Source organism: Molothrus ater, chromosome 15 (assembly GCF_012460135.2).
Source record: "Molothrus ater isolate BHLD 08-10-18 breed brown headed cowbird chromosome 15, BPBGC_Mater_1.1, whole genome shotgun sequence".
Taxonomy (NCBI): domain Eukaryota; kingdom Metazoa; phylum Chordata; class Aves; order Passeriformes; family Icteridae; genus Molothrus; species Molothrus ater.
Genome location: NC_050492.2, coordinates 2,087,894 through 2,104,777, shown reverse-complemented (window position 1 = coordinate 2,104,777; position 16,884 = coordinate 2,087,894). Strand labels below are relative to the sequence as shown.

The window sequence follows — 16,884 nt, the reverse complement described above, 5'->3', positions numbered from 1 at the left end:
GATAAACACAGGTGGGAACCAGGGAAGGTACAAACACTTCCCAGTGCACCCAAAACAACAAGGATGTTCTTATCCCAGTTTCCTACCCAGACACAGGGGTGCACAAAGCTCCCACCTCTGGGAACAGCCTGAGCTCCAGCAGATGGTGCAGTGAGTTTATTAACTCGGGGTTGCTGTGTTTTGGGGCTCACAGCCAGGGCAGAGTCAGGTAAAGCCTGAAGTCAGGGAAAAAATAAAGTATTTAATGTAACTCTTTGTGGGAAATTAAGACAGAATATTCATTTCTCCCCAGGAGGGAATCTCTGGGAGATTCTGAGCAGGAAGGGCAGTGCCAGCCTGGCCCCATCCCTGGTGCCAAGGGGTTTGCTGGGCACAGTGTGGAAGCTCACACAGGGCAGTCACAGAGGTGCAGCAGGAGCAATCCCTGGCCCTGTGCCCTGGTAACAGCCAGGCCTGAGAGTGCCCAGAAAGCCCCAGAACACAGCCAGGACTCTGCTCCCAGCCCAAGCCCCTCTGTGGGGCTGCAGTGCCTGCACAGGGGCTGCAGCAGGGCCTCCATAGAATGCCAGCGATCCAGGTGCCACCTGGTGTCCGAGCACGGCTCTGCACGGGAGCCTCAGCACACTGGGCAGGGAATTCAGCCTGGTCCAGGTGGAAATGCCCTCCCAGCAGGGGCATTGCCAGCCTTGGGCCTGCCCACCTCCCAGGGAACAATTCCCGATTCCCAATCTCCCATCCAGCCCTGCCCTCTGGCACTGGGAGCCATTCCCTGTGTCCTGGCACTCAGCCTGCTCTTGCAGTCTGGTTCTTGGAGAAACCCTCTCTGACACTCTTGGTTATGACATTACCTTCCCATACCCCTTCCCTGCTCAGTTCTCCCTCCTCAGCTGAAGGATCCTGATCCACCAGATCCCTCCTCACACAGGATCTGTGTCAGACCTTTGATCATCCTTCTCCACCCCCAGTCTAATTCCATCACCATTTATTTCTGAGGGATTTCTCTGGACACCCATTGATACCCTGACTTATGGCCTGCTTCATGTTGTAGTGACCAGAACTACAGAACAGTCCCCAAAAGGGCTTTCGGACAGCGGGAGTGCAAAGTGCAGAGGCTGTTACAGACACAGAACTCATGGCATTTTAAATAACTGCAGGAAAAATCTCCTGAATCGGCTTCCTGCAAAAGCTTTTGCTGGACTGAGAGGCATAACAGGAGTGTCCACCCCACTTGGCCCCTTGAAAAGGAGTTCAGGGCGCTCCCCTGATGTGCAGTGATGCCAAAAACTCACCAACATTTACTCTGAGGAGCAGAATTCCCTCCATTCCTTCAGGCAGTGGATGACACTGCCCTGCCAGGGACATGCTCGACCCTTGGGGGAACAGGAGCCAAAAAGGTGTGGGGATGAGACAGACAAACAACAGGTCAGGTAAGAAAAATACTGCCTCTTCTTTAATGTTCAAAGACATCAGTAAACAAACAGAACCGTACAGACAGAGGCTGAACCCCCCACCTCCCCTAACAGCACTTTCCAAACCACCAGGTACCAGCTGAGCACTCAGGAGAAGGAGCAGCAAAATCTGGGATTGGAGGGATGGCCAAGGGAAATCTCTGCTGGGTGAGGGCAGGAACAGAGCACTTGCAGGAAGCAGCTTCCCTCATCCAGCAGCAGAGCAGTATCTGCTGGGTACAGCCCAGAACTGTTTCCTCTCAGAGCAAACAGCCCAGAGCTCCTGCTGACACACAGCAGGACCATGTGTGAACTTGGGGAACACAGCTGGAAGCTACATTAGAGGTGCAGGACACACTAAGAACTGACCTGGGCAGCCAAACCTCTGTTCCACAGGGATTTAAGCCTCCCAAGGAATAAACACAACAGGGAGGTTGTGTCCAACTCAGCAAAGTGCTGCAGAACTCGTTTGTGAATGCAGATCTGGGTTTGGGGGGAAGGAATGACCTGTCATGCTCTGCACACATCCTTCCATCCACTCCACTGAGCTGCTCCAAGGACATCCCTACCCCACAATTGGTCTTATCCAATAATTCCTGGAGCTGTGGAGCATCAGCTGCTTAGAAGGGACAGCAGGAGCAGCTCTCAGTGCAGGCTGCAGAGGACAGCAGGGCGGTACCTGAGTGCAGGTCAGGGACAGCAGGATGGATCCCAAGTGCTGCAGAGAGGCAGAGATCGTAGGCACAGCTGCTCCAGCTCCCAGCTGGCTGGCAGGAGCCTGCATGGGCACCATGGAGGTGGCTCAGGCTCTGTGGCAGTCCCACAGCTGCCAGCCAGGACTCAGCAGGGCTCCGTGCCCGCAGCGGTGACGGCCGGAACCGTGACGTGGGGACAAGTAAGGAGCACACGTCACCTCTGTGCCTCTCCAGGTGGCAGGAGCCCTCAGTGGGGCTGGCTCTGCTGCCACCACACGCAGTCCGAGATGGAGAGAGGGCTAAAGTGGCTCCTGCAGGGCCCAGTTGTGTGCTCCAAGCATCCATGTCCAAGGCGGGAGGCCCCGCAGCCCAGAGCCCTCAGATCTCCACGTCGCTCTCCTTGTCATTGTCGTGGTCACCATCGTAGAACTCGTTGGGAGCTTCAGGCCTGGGGGAAGAGAAATCCCTGTCAGGGAGGGGACAGAGACCTGGAACCCCTGGGGCCTGAGGGAATGTCATAGCAGGAGACCTCAGAAGATCCTTGGGTAAAATCAAGAGACTCAGAAGTGACTTCCCTGCCCATGGGCTTTAAGGTCCCTGCCAACCCCAAGTTCTGGGGTTCTATGACTTGTTCTAGGACTCAGATGGATTCCTCTGCACGCCCTCCCAGGGCCAGAAAGGGGTGCCCATTGCTCCAGAACAGGCTCTGGTACCTGCTGTAGTTTTCCTCTGAGCCCCTCTCCTCTGGATCAGGCTCATCAGTGCGGTCGTAGCTGAGCAGGTCCGAGGGCACGTCGTGGATCTGCACGCTGGGAGCGTGGTTCAGCATCTTCAGGTTCTCAAATATGGTCTGCCTGATCTGATCCAGGTACTACAGGGACACAACACACAGGGATCATCACCACAGGGCCATGTGTCACAGCTCTGTTACCTGCCTGCATCACCTCTGTGCTAGCCAAGAGCAACACATTTGTGCAAAAAGTCACTTATCAGAGCAGAGTGAATTCAATTATTGCCACCCAAGCAGGAAGCACTGACACAACCCAGTTGTTGTTTCTCATTGTTTTTTTTTGCCCTGGGCTCTAGCTGGTTTCACAGGACAGAGCATCAGCCACAGGGTTTTGGAAATTCCAAGGTGATATTGCAGCATGGCTGCAAGCACTCACCTGCCTGGAGTTCTGATTCTCAATCCTCGTGCTGACATCAGGGTGAAGGGTGAAGTCTGGAGCGAAGTACTCAAAGTACTCTGGGATGGAAGGAGGCAGAGTTAGAGCACAGAGGGGCAGAAGCTGTGCAGAGAGCAGAGCTCACCCTCCCACCTGCCTGGGGGAGAGCAGAGCTTAAAAAGCACAGTGATATCCAACCCTGAGTGCAAGGGATTAGACAAAACAACAGGAAATGGTGCAAACTGCATCACCCTGGACACACATGGCTGTGTCTGCCCAGCAAAATAGGTGGTGGGAGATCACAGAATGGTTTGGGTTGGAAAGGACCTTGAATCTCATCTCATTCCAACCCCCTTCCATTAGAGCTAACCCCATCCAACCTGGCCTTGGACACTTCAGGCATGGCTAAGGCCATCTCCAAGGTCAGGAAGTGCTGACACTTTGGCCCTGGTCAATGCAGAATAGAACATCCCAAGAATTCCAGCTGAGCTCATGAGGAGAAAAGGCAAGTCCAACTTACCACTGTAGGGGAGCTCATCACTAATTGGTTCATCCACGAGCAAGGAGGTTTCATAAGTCCTGAAAAGATGGGAAAAGAGGAGCTCAGTTCATTGAAAGGGACATGGGAAATGCAGGGATAAATCCCACAGAGGTGCCCAGCAGTGCCCCTCAGCAGCAGGCACAGGGGACTCACCAGCAGCGAGCCACGTTCCGCACCGTGTAACCTCCTCCTCCCAGCACCAGCAAGGGAATGTTGAAGCTCTTCACATACTCCACACACTCCCTATAAACCCCAAACAGGAAAATGCCAGAGCTGGAAACTGCAGCACAGCTTCATGTGTCAGAAATGGCCTCCTGAACTCCCAGCAGCACCATGGCTGGTGTGATACACCTGGAGCTCCACCCAGGAATCTCCAGCACAGGGGTTGGGTTGGGAAGGACCTTAAGGCTCATCTCATTCACCCCCTGCCATGGCAGGGACACCTCCCACTGTCCCAGGCTGTTCCAAGCTCTGTCCAGCCTGGCCTTGGGCACTGCCAGGGATGCAGGGGCAGCCCCAGCTGCTCTGGGCACCCTGTGCCAGGGCCTGCCCACCCTCACAGGGAACAATTCCCAATTCCCAATATCCCATCCATCCCTGCCCTCTGGCAGTGGGAGCCATTCCCTGTGTCCTGTCCCTCCATCCCTTGTTCCCAGTCCCTCCCCAGCTCTCCTGGAGCCCCTTTAGGGCCTGGAAGGGACTCTGAGGTCTCCCTGGAACCCTCTCTTCTTCCCCAGCTCTCCCAGGCTGGCTCCAGTCCTTAGGACCATCTCCATGGCCTCCTCCTCCTCCTTCAGCACCCCCCTGAGCACCTCCTACAAAGCCCCATTCTCAAACCTCCTCCAGTCACACAAATGTTAAAAAACCCCTCAAAAACTGCTGGCAGGCCAAAGCCAAAGCTCCAACCTCACAGCAGAGACTCCTCAGAGCCCTTCAGGTGGTTTTTCTGAGCCCAGCCCTGCTGTACTTACCCATGACCTCTTATACTGAGGTTAAAACATCCCAGCCGGTCACAACCCAGAGAATCAGCACCACACTGGGGAACAGAAAAACAAGAAAACCAGAAAAACAATTTGGCATTGCTCTCCAGATCCACCAGGGGACAGAAGGTAACACAAATACAGCCCTCTGAGCCCTCTGCAGGCATGTGCACAGAGGTTTGCTTCCTTACCTGCAGGACTATGCAGGTAGGCTGATAGTAATCTACCACCTGGTTAATAACTGGCTGGAAGAGGTGCTTATAACCTTTGGAGAGAGAGAGAGAGGTGGATTTGTCATGGCTCTGGAGCAGAAGGGCCAGGAAAGCCCTGGGGCCAAGGGGAAAGGGGAGGGAACACCTACTTTGGTCATCGATGCCATCTCGGAGGGGCACATTGAGACAATAGTAACGGCCACTCTCTGCACCAACCTCATACATGTCACCTGCAAAACAGGACAGGCACAACTGCCCTGAGGCTTCACAGCTGTGCAAAGCCAGGTCTGAGCTGGGCTGAGTCTTTCCACTTGATCAGGACCCCTTTCTTACAACTAACTACAGCTCTGTTCCTCTCTAACCACTTTCTCCCACCATTTCCCCCCGCAGCTTGAATTTTGTGATTTACTCCTTTCTACTCCAGCAGAGCTTCCAAAGGATTCTGAAGCAGGTTCCCACTAGAAATTCAAAACTTACCTGTGCCAGGAAAGAAATAGTTGCCATATTTGTGAAATGACACTGTCATGACACGATCTGTCAGGTAGAAAGCCTCCTGCACGCCGTCCCCGTGATGGATATCGATGTCGATGTACAGCACCCGGGGGTGATACCTGTGGAATACATCAAAGCTGGGATTCCAGGCACCTGTACACACTCAAACATCTTCCTTTGATGTGCTTGGAAATTGGTATTTAAAACATTTTCTTCTGAGGTGGTTGGAAATGGATATTAGAACAAAAGGTTTTAGATAGGGCCAGAAATGTCTTGGAAAATAACTTGTTTAAGCAGCTGGGTGCTCACAAGTTGCAGATTCTTGTTTCCAATGTGCTCATAGTTAATCTTTAAGAGTTCCAGTGATTTTAATCATATCAGGAAATGAAAGGCAAGCTGGCATGGAGGAGGTGGGAAATGGAGCACTTTGTCCCAGCTGGTGAGCACCAAAATTTCCAGGCTGGGCTAAATTTACTGGAGAATCAGCCAGAGACACAGAGAGAGAAGCAAACTCAAAATGCAGTCACCTCTGCAGAAATGGTTCCTGGAAACAGGCAACAGAAGAACAGGGACATAAATAACATCCCATGAAGGGTAACTGGGCTGTACTTGCGGCCTCTTGTGGATGGGATTAGGAAATGGGAGAGCTGGGATTGCCAGGGAAATCCTGAGGTTCCAAACTGAGCAGGGAAGGGGGAACAAGAAACCCCAGTACATCCCATAAATCTGACTTTGAGAGCAAGTAAACTTGCCAGCAGTCATGTAACTATTGTTTGGTCAACTCCAAATCCTTTTTAATTCCATGACAGCTTGTCCAAGGTTCAGTGACAAGGAGGGCACTTTGAAGTACCAAAAAAAAAAAAATCTCAGATCAATTCAAGAAACTAAATCTATTTCTGTAACTTTTCCTCTCATTCTGAATTTAGTTTTCATTTCCTAAAGTGAAAAATAACCTGACTCTTTTCTATGGAGACCAAGTGTCCTTTAACCATCCATGTGCAGCCCAAATCCTGTTCTTAAGGTGCTCAAAGAACTCCAGAAAGATTTGAGTCATTTTTGTGTCTCCAGTGAACCAAAACTTGCATTCACCTACAAAAGGCTCACTGTGGCAAAAAGGCTGAGACTCAGAAGCCCCTGAAATGGGATTGAAGAACTCTTCTGTATCCCTCAAGCTCCCTGAGAGATAACAAAACATCAGACTCCAACAGAACTGGAGTCAGATGTTCCGATGCTCAAACCCTTTAGTGTGTCTTACAGGTAAGGCCAGGACAAAAATGAAGTTTTTGGGCTTCCTGGATTCCAGAAAGGCAAATGAGGCAGGGAAAGAGAGAAAAGCAGAGGGAAAGCACAAAGCAGGCAGCAGAGTTCAGCCCTTGGATCTGTCCTTACTTGAGCAGCTCCAGGATGCCGATCACGATGTCGTTGACATAACAGAAGCCTGAAGCCTGGAAGGGAGAGAAACCCCAGGAGCTTTAGGATGAGATCAAGAGAGCCCAGCCCCAAAGACAAGAGGAATGCATAGATCTCATTACCTCAAACTTTTTGGCATGATGGAGACCCCCTGCCCAGTTTATGGCAATGTCACAGATCTAAGAGAGGAAAGAGAAGCAAGTTTAAAGTGACAATATGGTGACAACACCACTGTACCCTCCTTCCCACTGCCACCTGCCCATCCCAGGGGTCACAGCACCCTCCTGGCTTTTCCTCCTCCTCCTCCAAAGCTCCAGCTGGGTTCCACAGGATCAGCACCTCAGCCCCTTACCTTGTTGTTCAGCTGTGTTGCTCCCTGCAGGGAGGCCCCAGTGTAACGAGAGCAAAATTCAAAGAGGCCTGGAAACACTGGGCTGAAAAAGAAAGCACATTCCAACTCAGAATCCTCATTCCTCCCTTTTTCTGCAGAGAAAAATGCATCAAACTGGCCAGGGGTAACACCTGAGCAAGAATGAAGCTCAGTTCTGTGTGGAAGTTAATTTGGGATCAGGATCACTCTGACCCTGCCTGTAACTCACTGAGCCCCAGCAGGGGAGTGAGCTGCCTGCAAACACAGTGGGGAACACAGGGAATTTGAGAATGATTCCCAAAGCTCCCAAACCACCCTTGAGAAGGCTTCACTGTTCCCAAAGCCTGTCAGTCTCCTGCCCACAGCTGGGGCATGATGAGACACTGCCTCAGGAGAAGGGGGCACTGTCACAGCTCCCTATCCCAGAATGATTTGGGTTGGAAGGGAACTTAAAGCTCATCCTGTTCCACCCCTGCCATGGCAGGGACACCTTCCACTGTCCCAGGCTGTTCCAAGCTCTGTCCAGCCTGGCCTTGGGCACTGCCAGGGATCCAGGGGCAGCCCCAGCTGCTCTGGGCACCCTGTGCCAGGGCCTGCCCACCCTGCCAGGGAACAATTCCTGATTCCCAATATCCCATCCATCCCTGCCCTCTGGCAGTGGGAGCCATTCCCTGTGTCCTGGCACTCCATGCCTTGTCCCCAGTCCCTCTCCAGCTCTCTTGTCAGCTCCTTCAGGTACTGGAAGGCCACAATGAGGTCACCCTTTGCCTTCTTCAGGCTGAACAGTCCCAGCTCACCCAGCAGAGCTGTTCGACCCCTCTGCTCATCCTGGTGCCTCCACTGGATTTGCTCCACCAGGTTGATGTTCTTTGTCCCCCAGAGCTGGATGCAGCACTCAATCAAACTCTTACCAAAGATAATTGCCACATTCCAGAAGAACTGGAAGCTCTTCCAGAACAAGCAGCGTCTGCAACCCAGCAAGCCCAAATCTAGAGCCAAAAAGGAGCACTGCAACACCCCCAGTGAAGGGAAAGGGATCAAGGAGGCTCCACACCCTTCTCCACACAGTCTTAGGCTGGAAATGGGGGTGTGTATTCTATTTCTATCTGTCAGAGCTGGGGCAGTTCTCTGCTGTCCATGGGCAGCTTGTTCTTCTCTCTCCCCCAGCCAATCCTCCCTGCAGGAGATCTCTGCTGTCCATGGCCACTGAGTGTCCCTGCAGGGCTGATCCAATTCCAGCATCCCATGGGAGATGCTGCGCCCAGGGCAGGAGCCAAGCATTCCTACCTGGATCCAATGTGAGCCTGGCACAGCCCAGCAGCCTTTGCCCAGGGCATTGCCAGAGGAGCAGCTTCTGCTGCCCTGCATGGCCAGAGGGAGCCCAGGCCCATCTGCAGCAGCCCTGGAGCTGCAGAGGAAAACTCCCCCCTTGTGCAGGATCCCTGCTCCAGCAGAGCCACAGCTGGCACTGCAGGAGGGCTGAGCCCCCATGGGATGGGGCTGTGCCACCCCCTGACACACAGGGGACAGGGCATGGTCTGACCCTGGCAGGGGTTTGGTTTTTGTTTGTGCTATTGCACTTGTATTTTTAATTTTCCTAGTAAAGAACTGTTATTCCTATTCCCATCTCTTTGCCTGACAACCCCTTAATTTCAAAATTACAACAATTTGGAGGGAGGGTGTCACTGTCATATTTTCTGAAAAATCCCTTTGCCAGGATTTCTTCTCCTGGGAAGCTGAGAAGCCTCAGAGAAAAATGAAAACAATAATTATCTGATTTGCTTCTCCTGTGTTTTGCTGCTTTGGAATGTGGTTTGGACATTGTTTATCAGCTGGTCATTGTTTGATTGGTTTCATGTGAATTGTTTTGACTTAATGACCACTCACAGTCAGGCTGTGTCAGGACTCTGAAGGAGTAGTGAGTTTTTCATCAGTATCTTGTTAAGCCTTCTATAAGGATCCTTTCTCTATTCTTTAGTATGGTTTTAGCATAGCATTCTTTTACATAACACAATATCATAAAATAATAAATTAGCCTTCTAAGAACATGGAGTCAGATTCATCATTTCCTGTTGGGAAGGATGAAAGTTTGACAAGAAAGTCTCACAGATGCGTGTGCTTGGCAGAAAGATTTTTGAATGTAGAATCTGAAGAAGGAATAGAGATGGAAGCAAGTTTTGATATAGAAGAAAAGAATTGCTGAGCCAGTCTTGCTGGATAACCAAGGAGGCAAAGAGTGTGTTAGTTAGAAGGGTTTTTTATGACTTAGAGCAAATGAAAAAGGATGTTTTTACAAGTCAGCAAATGGTGCAAGTAGAAAAAAGGTCTCAGAATTTTCCACTGCAAGAAAACTGAGAAACAACTTCTAGCTTAAACTGTAATGTACTGACTTTTAGTGATTGGAGAACAGTACTATGAATATGGTAATTATAGCAGTTATGATAGGCTGCAGGTAATAGTTAAGGTATAGATTGGTTCTACTGTATTAAGATGCTCAGCAAAGAAAAGTCTATAATGCATTGTGACCAAAACCAAAGGGTCTCCAGGCCTGCCTGCAGCTGGAGCTGACAGCTGTAGGCACAGCTCTGTCACCCATGACCCTGCACTGCTGGAACATCTTGGATCCATAAACTGAATTTTGAGGAGCTGCCTGGAGTCCCACATCTCTCATTCAGGCTCTTACAATTTCCTTCCTACCACAGGGAACCCTGAAAATACCACAGGGAGGGGGTTTGCATTTTCCATTTCAGGGGAGGCTCCTGCCTTCCTCAGCACACACCTGGCTGTTCAAAGCCAGCCAGCACAGGAGGGACACATCCTCGTGCTGCCCAAAGCAGGGCAGGAATGGCACATTCCAGAAGGGCCCTGGGCAGGGCAGGGCAGCCCCTGGGCACTCACCAGTCATCACCCACGTTGAAGGCGTTGAGGCTCTTGGTGAAGCCCTGCATGTTGTTGGGGCTCACCCTCTGCAGGAAGTCGATGTAATCCTCGGAGTGGAAGCGGCACATGTCGTGCTGGGAGGCCTGGTAGGGCTTGAACACCTTCCAGAGACAAAAGCAGCAGTTATTTCCCATCCAAACTCTGGTTCCTTGGGCTGGAAGGAATCTCAAGCTAATTGACAAGTGGCCTGCATGAGGTACATAAATATGCAAACACTGGTAATTGTGTTCATTTAAATTCAACAGCTGCTCCATGGAACCTGCTCTCTCATTTTTCCCTTTCATAAATCCAAATCCTGCCTCTCCTGACTGCAGCTCTTGCCATAAAATTTCTTCCAACCCCATGGCACATTCTCCTGCTTGGGCAGCAAAATAAACCACAGCTTTTCCTTCCCTGGGGGATCCTTCCTTGCTCACTCACCAGTTTGATCTAGGGGTGGTTCTGATCCCTCTGTTAAATTTACTGACAGGCTCCAAATTATTTGGGGAAACCCCCCAGACAGATGGAAGAGTTCCCTAAGTTTTGTTTCCTTTAGAAAGGAAAATGGGGGAAATGGCCAGGAGGTGGATGGACTCAAATCCAGAATCTTGTGACAACACAGGTTTGGCACTTAGGGCACATCCCTCAGCAGAGGGGAAGTTAAAAATTAACCCCACTGGGAGAGGGAATTCAATTGATAAGAGATGTTTTCTGTGATGCCTCTTATTTAAATTTGTCTTATTTAAAGCAACCACTTCATAGAAAAAGTGGAACATGAAGATAACAGGAAGATGCACAAGCTGGTGTCCAAAGGGAAATTCCTCAGGACAGCTGCAGCATGTTCCTGTTTTCTGTGCTGAGCAGGAAACCTGGGCATTTTCAGAGCCACCATAAAGCAGAACAAGCCCATCTCCTCCTCTCCTGATGCTTTCCATGTGGAATTTGGTGTTTCTCAGAGGCTGCTGCCTCTGACAATCAAACAGGGGATGAGGCAACTCCTTATTCCCAGGGATCCCCCAGGAATGGTTCATTAAACCAAACCAGCCCAAAATTGCTGGCAAAGAGAGGAGAAATGGCTCCCACTGGACAGCCTGAGGCTCTCAGAGCAGGGATGTGGGAATCCACCAGAAAGGGAGGGAAAAGCAGGCTGCAATGTTCACTCAGCTGCTGGCAGAGCAGAGCTGGCTCCTTGCAGCCTTCCCAGCAATCCCACCCACCTCCCTGAGCTGGCCAAGGGGGGAAGAGGCAGAGCCAGCCCAGCAGCATCTCAACCTTGGACTTGTAAGGAGGCACAAACAATGCAGCCACAACATAAATTCAGCAGGATTTTGCAGTCCCAGCTGCTCCAAATCCCTGGTTTTGTTTCTTCTGACTTGGCCAGTCCCTGACTGTTTAGAGATGAAATTGCCTCTGAGATTTTCAGCTTTCCAGTGGCACCTTGTGGAAAAATAACCCCCCAAAAAAGAATTTCAAGACTAAAAATGTACAGCTCTGCCCACTACCTCCTTCAGGCAGGGATTTGCCATTTACAAGTGTTAGGTCAGAACAGGATTTTTGGTTGTTCTTGCAAGGAAAAGCCCGACTCTGGGCAAGTTACTTGTGGAAATAAAATAAAAAAAAAACCAAACAAACCAAAACCAAACCAAAAACCTCTGGGGAAGTTTCTTGTGGAAATAAATAAACCCAAACACAAACTCTGGGGAAGTTACTTGTGGAAATCCACACAGTGACAGTAAAAATCTGGAAAAGAAACTTTGCAAAGACTCCCCACAGTTCCCCCAAGTGCTGCATTTCCACACAGTTACTGCCCTGGATGTGGTTTTATTTGGGAATTTTATTAATTAAGGAAACTTTTCTCACATCTAAACACCTAAAATTCTTTTCATAAATTGTATCTCTACAGTTGCTTGACCTCAGCAGCTCCTTGGAATCCTCTACAACTGCATAGGACTGAGCTCTAAATTCATCACTGAGCACTGTCACCACCCACCCTTGTGGGTCCCCAAAGCTCTACAGCCATCACTGAGCACTGTCACCCACCCCTGGGGTCCCCAAAGCTCTGCAGCCATCACTGAGCACTGTCACCCACCCATAGGGTTCCTAAAGCTCTGCAGCCATCACTGAGCACTGTCACCCACCTGTAGGGTCCCCAAAGCTCTGCAGCCATCACTGAGCACTGTCACCCACCCATAGGGTTCCTAAAGCTCTGCAGCCATCACTGAACATGTCCCCCACCCGTGGGGTCCCCAAAGCTCTAAAACCATCACTGAGCACTGTCATCCACCTGCGGGGCTCCCAAAGCTCTAAAACCATCACTGAACATATCTCCACCCCTGGGGTCCCCAAAGCAGCCCTGAGGGCTCAATATCCCGCTGGCTGAGCCCTCGGGGGTGCCCTGCTGTCCCACCCCGCCCGGCCGGCGTGGCTTACGATCATTTTCTTGTAGAGGCCGTAGTGCAGCACCAGGCTGTGCGTGAGCGCCAGGCGGTGCGGCTTCATGGGGTGCCCCGCGCCTGGAACGGAACGGCGCGGGGATTAACGGGTCCGCCGGCGGCAGCACAACGGCCGCTGCCGCCGCCCGCCGCGCTCCGCAGCAGGTCCGGGCATGAGGGGACGGGAGGAACCGGGGAGAGGGGAGCGGGGACGGGGAACGGGGACAGGGAGGGCGGGCAGGGCCGCGCCCCCGCCTCCAGCCGGCCCCGCCCGGCCCCAGCCCCACAGCAACGCCTCCGCCGCCCCTCCCCGGCCCCGCGCGGCCCCGCTCGCACCGTAGTGGAAGTTCCCCACGTCCGGGTCGTAGAAATAGGCCACGGTCTTCGCCATGGCGGACAGGCCGCGCCGCGCGCCGCGCTCCCGCTTACGTCATCAACCCGCGACAGCCGCCTGGGCCGGCCCTGGGCGGGGCCACGGAAAAGCCACACCCAGAAAGGGGCGGGCCCTAAACAGGGGCGTGGTCACTCAGCGGTCTCAGTGTCACCCCTGGGTGCTCCCAGTGTCACCCCCGGCTGCTCCCAGTTACTCCCAGTGTCACCCCCAGCAGATCCCAGTTACTCCCAGTGTCAACCCCGGCTGCTCCAGACTGGTCCCAGCTGCCACCAGCGCCCCACAGCTGCCCCCAGGCTCGCCCCGCTGCTCCGTGTGCCCGCACACCGCCCCCATCAGCCCCCATGGACCCGCGGCCACATCCCGGTGTCACCTGCCTGCCCCGTGCCTGCCCCCAGCTACCGGCTGAACGGTCCCCATAGCCCTGTGTCAGCTCCCCAGTCATCCTCAGCTCCCCCAGTTACCCCCAGCAGCCACCAGTTACCCCCAGCAGATGATCCCAGTTACTCCCAGCTGCTCCCAGTTACCCCCAGCTGCCCCCAGTTGCCCACTGGATTCCCTTCTGCAGGCCTGCAGCTGTCTCCCAGTCATTCCCAGTCATTCCCAGCTGCCTGCTGGATTCTCCCATAATTCTCCACCTGCTCCCTCAGATGCCACCATCATCCTCCCTCCTCCTCACCTGCTCCCAGTCACTCCCAGCTGCCCCAGTCACTCCCAGTGAGTCCAGCTGGCCATTGGATTATCTTCTCCAGGCCCCCAGTTCCCCCGAGTTCCTCCCAGTTGTCTCCCAGTTGTCTCCCAGTCACTCCCAGCTCCCCTGTCACCCCCACAGCCCCACCCCAGGGCACAGGGGGTGGGCAGTGGGGTTCCCATGAGACACCCACACCCTGATGGGGCTCATTCCATCCCAGTCCCTGAGGGATGGGGACGTGCCAGCTGTCACCAGGTGCCACCTTGGGGGCTGCAGGCTCTCCAGAGCTTTGGGGAGAACCCTCTGGAGGCGCTGCCAGGCACGAGGAGGACAAAGGCTGGGTGGGAAATCCCTGGGGGAGAGGAGGCAGCGGGATGGGGGAAAGCTGGAGCTGACAGGAGATGGAAACAGGAGCATGGTGTGGGAATGGGGCTGGAGGGAAGGACAGATGGACAGAGCAGGAAGCCTGGTCCAAAGGCTTGGAAAACCAAGCCAAAATCAAGGCTTGGTCCTGTCAGCATCCTGCTTGATGCTCCCTGCAGTTTGGGATGAAGGGAGCTGTGCTGGAGCCAGGCTCCTCAGAGGGCAGCACCCCCAGAGCTGCCTGAGGATGGGCACCAGGGCAGGTGGGCACTGGGATGTTCCCTGGCAGCTCAGTGGGTGCCAGGCTGGCATTCCCAGGGCACGGAAACCCCTGGAAGCAGCAAGGAGAGCTTCCTGCCTGTATGGGATGGGGCTTGGTGGGATGGCTGTGAGTTCTGGGTGCTGTGCTGGCTGCAGGTGCCAAGGTGGGATGAAATTGTGGGGTTATTAAAGGATATTTCTGGCTGTCTCTGTCCCCCCCTGTGGGGACAGTGCCCCCTCCACACTGCTCCTTGTGTGGGTTTCCTTTTAGGATCCCAGCTCCAGCATGGAGCAAGGATTAGAGGCTGGTTTAGGGGATAGGACTAGAAGGGACCTTAAAGGTCATTTAATTCCAATCCCTGCCAGGGGCAGGGACACTTCCAGAGGAGAGCCAGGACCATCTCACTGTGACCCTGCAGGGCCCAGCTGGGGCTGGGGACACTCAGAGGGCACCTGGCATTGAGCCCAGCACCCAACCTGGGAAACTAGGGGAAATTCAGGACTCCTGGGCCACTGACCAGTATGATTAAGCAGAAGCTGTTTATTGTTTACATTATACAGTTATTTCCACTTTCTAACTCTCTGCACACATTTCTTACTGGTGCCTTTGTTTGGTCCACGTGTTGTGAGTGCACCTCTCAGAATATGGGACTGGTCACAGTCCAGCTGCTTTGCTGCTGTTATTTACTTCTTGTGGTCTTGGAATTCTGTTTCTCAGCTTCTTTCTTCTTTAGCACAGTTTATGTCTTAGCAACTTTGATGGATTCCAGAGGGTTCTGAGCAAACTCTGATAAGAGCAGTGACAAGTGGCATGGCTGGTGCTCGCTGAGGCCTGATCTGTTCAGGAAATCTCTGGGGTTTGAATGTGCTGAGCAGCACGGCTGTGCTGGGAGCCCCTGGAGCTGTGACGGTGCTCCCTCATGACGCCTGTCCTGTCCTGTCCTGTCCTGTCCTGTCCTGTCCCTGCTCTGGTGCTCCCTCATGACGAGTGTCCTGTCCCTGCTCCACCAGCTGCTGCCACCAGATAACGCCAGCCTGGGGACACGGAGCCACCCAGGACACGGAGCCACCCGGGACACGGAGCCACCCGGGACACGTCCAGGTATCTGCCTGGGGACAGGGGATGAGAGCAGAGACACAGCCCTGCTTGAGGAGAGGAGACACAGCCCTGCTTGAACAGAGCAGAGACACAGCCCTGCTTGAACAGAGCAGAGAAACAGCCCTGCATGGGGAGAGCAGATACATCCCTGCTTGAGGAGAGCAGACACAGCCCTGCTTGAGGAGAGACACAGCCCTGCTTGAGGAGAGACATCCCTGCTTGAGGAGAGCAGACACATCCCTGCTTGGGGAGAGACACAGCCCTGCTTGAGGAGAGGAGACACAGCCTGGCTTGAACAGAGCAGAGACACAGCCCTGCTTGGGGAGAGCAGATACATCCCTGCTTGAGGAAGGCAGAGACTGCCCTGCTTGAGAAGAGGAGAGCAGAGACACAGCCCTGCCTGAGGAGAGGAGACACAGCCCTGCCTGAGGAGACACAGCCCTGCCTGAGGAGAGGAGACCCATCCCTGTTTCCAGCTGGGATCTCTCTGCTGCCTGAGCTGTCCTTCTGGAAGCCGGGTGCTGCTCCAGGCATCTTCACGGGTGTTGGAGCAGAGCAGGGAAGTGTCACAGAGGGATATTTTTAGATGCTCTTTGTGCTCAGAGAGCAAAAGCAGGCTGTGGTTTAAGGGCCATTAGCTGCTGGGCATGTTTGGAAAGCAGGGCTGAGGATCCAGGGACACGTTTGACACCATGGGATGGAGCAGCTTTGCAGACGTGAGGGCAATTTTTGGGCTGAGCATCGAAGAGAAGACCCCAAGAGGAGCCTGGATCTGGGCAGTCCAGCCTGTTTAGCTGCCATGTGGACAAGCAGCGGGGCCAGGGCAGCTGATCCCCCAAAAGGACGTGGTCCCATTGTTTGTGGGGTGACGTTTGCTCCAATGGCTGCGGAAGAGGTGCAGGAAAAGAGCGGACAAGAGGTAACGTGGAATTTCACAGGGACTGGAGCTAGCTGAGGGACAGGGTGACAGAGGACAGCACTGTCCCACCAGCCTCTCCTCAGCCACTCTGTCCCCTCCCTCCCCAGCCTCCAAAGGTTGCAATTTCAGTGTTTCCAGGCAATATCTGGAGAGGGAGTGAAGCCTCCAAGGACCTCCAGGATTCAGGGAAGCCCCGAGGGAGGGCCTGGGATGGAAGGGCACAGAATGGTTTGGGTTGGAAGGGACTTTAAATCTCATTTCCAACCCCCTCCCACTAGACCAAACCCCATCCAACCTGGCCTTGGACACTTCCAGGCATGGCTAAGGCCATCTCCAAGGTCAGGAAGTGCTGACACTTTGGCCCTGGTCAATGCAGAATAGAACATCCCAAGAATTCCAGCTGAGCTCATGAGGAGAAAAGGCAAGTCCAACTTACCACTGTAGGGGAGCTCATCACTAATTGGTTCATCCACGAGCAAGGAGGTTTCATAAGTC

General features: G+C 53.3%; 1 protein-coding gene across 2 annotated transcripts; it reads right to left on the bottom strand.

Moving 5' to 3' along the window:
* Window positions 1-1,423: 1,423 nt before the first annotated feature.
* HDAC3 (histone deacetylase 3) lies at window positions 1,424-13,091 on the bottom strand. Of its 2 annotated transcripts, XM_036391834.2 has the most exons (15): window positions 13,002-13,091; window positions 12,664-12,746; window positions 10,213-10,355; window positions 7,297-7,378; window positions 7,067-7,123; window positions 6,924-6,979; window positions 5,520-5,653; window positions 5,192-5,272; window positions 5,022-5,095; window positions 4,822-4,886; window positions 4,004-4,093; window positions 3,830-3,888; window positions 3,310-3,389; window positions 2,857-3,014; window positions 1,424-2,591 (listed from the first exon to the last, which is right to left on the bottom strand). In XM_036391834.2, exons 1-15 carry the CDS (start codon window positions 13,054-13,056, stop codon window positions 2,522-2,524), a joined length of 1,287 nt encoding a protein of 428 aa, XP_036247727.1. In that variant the 5' UTR covers window positions 13,057-13,091; the 3' UTR covers window positions 1,424-2,521. The 2 variants fall into 2 exon arrangements, with proteins under 2 accessions (XP_036247727.1, XP_036247729.1); XM_036391836.1 differs by lacking the exon at window positions 13,002-13,091 and having other exon boundaries at window positions 10,213-10,441; window positions 12,664-12,738.
* Between the last annotated feature and the right edge of the window lie 3,793 nt (window positions 13,092-16,884).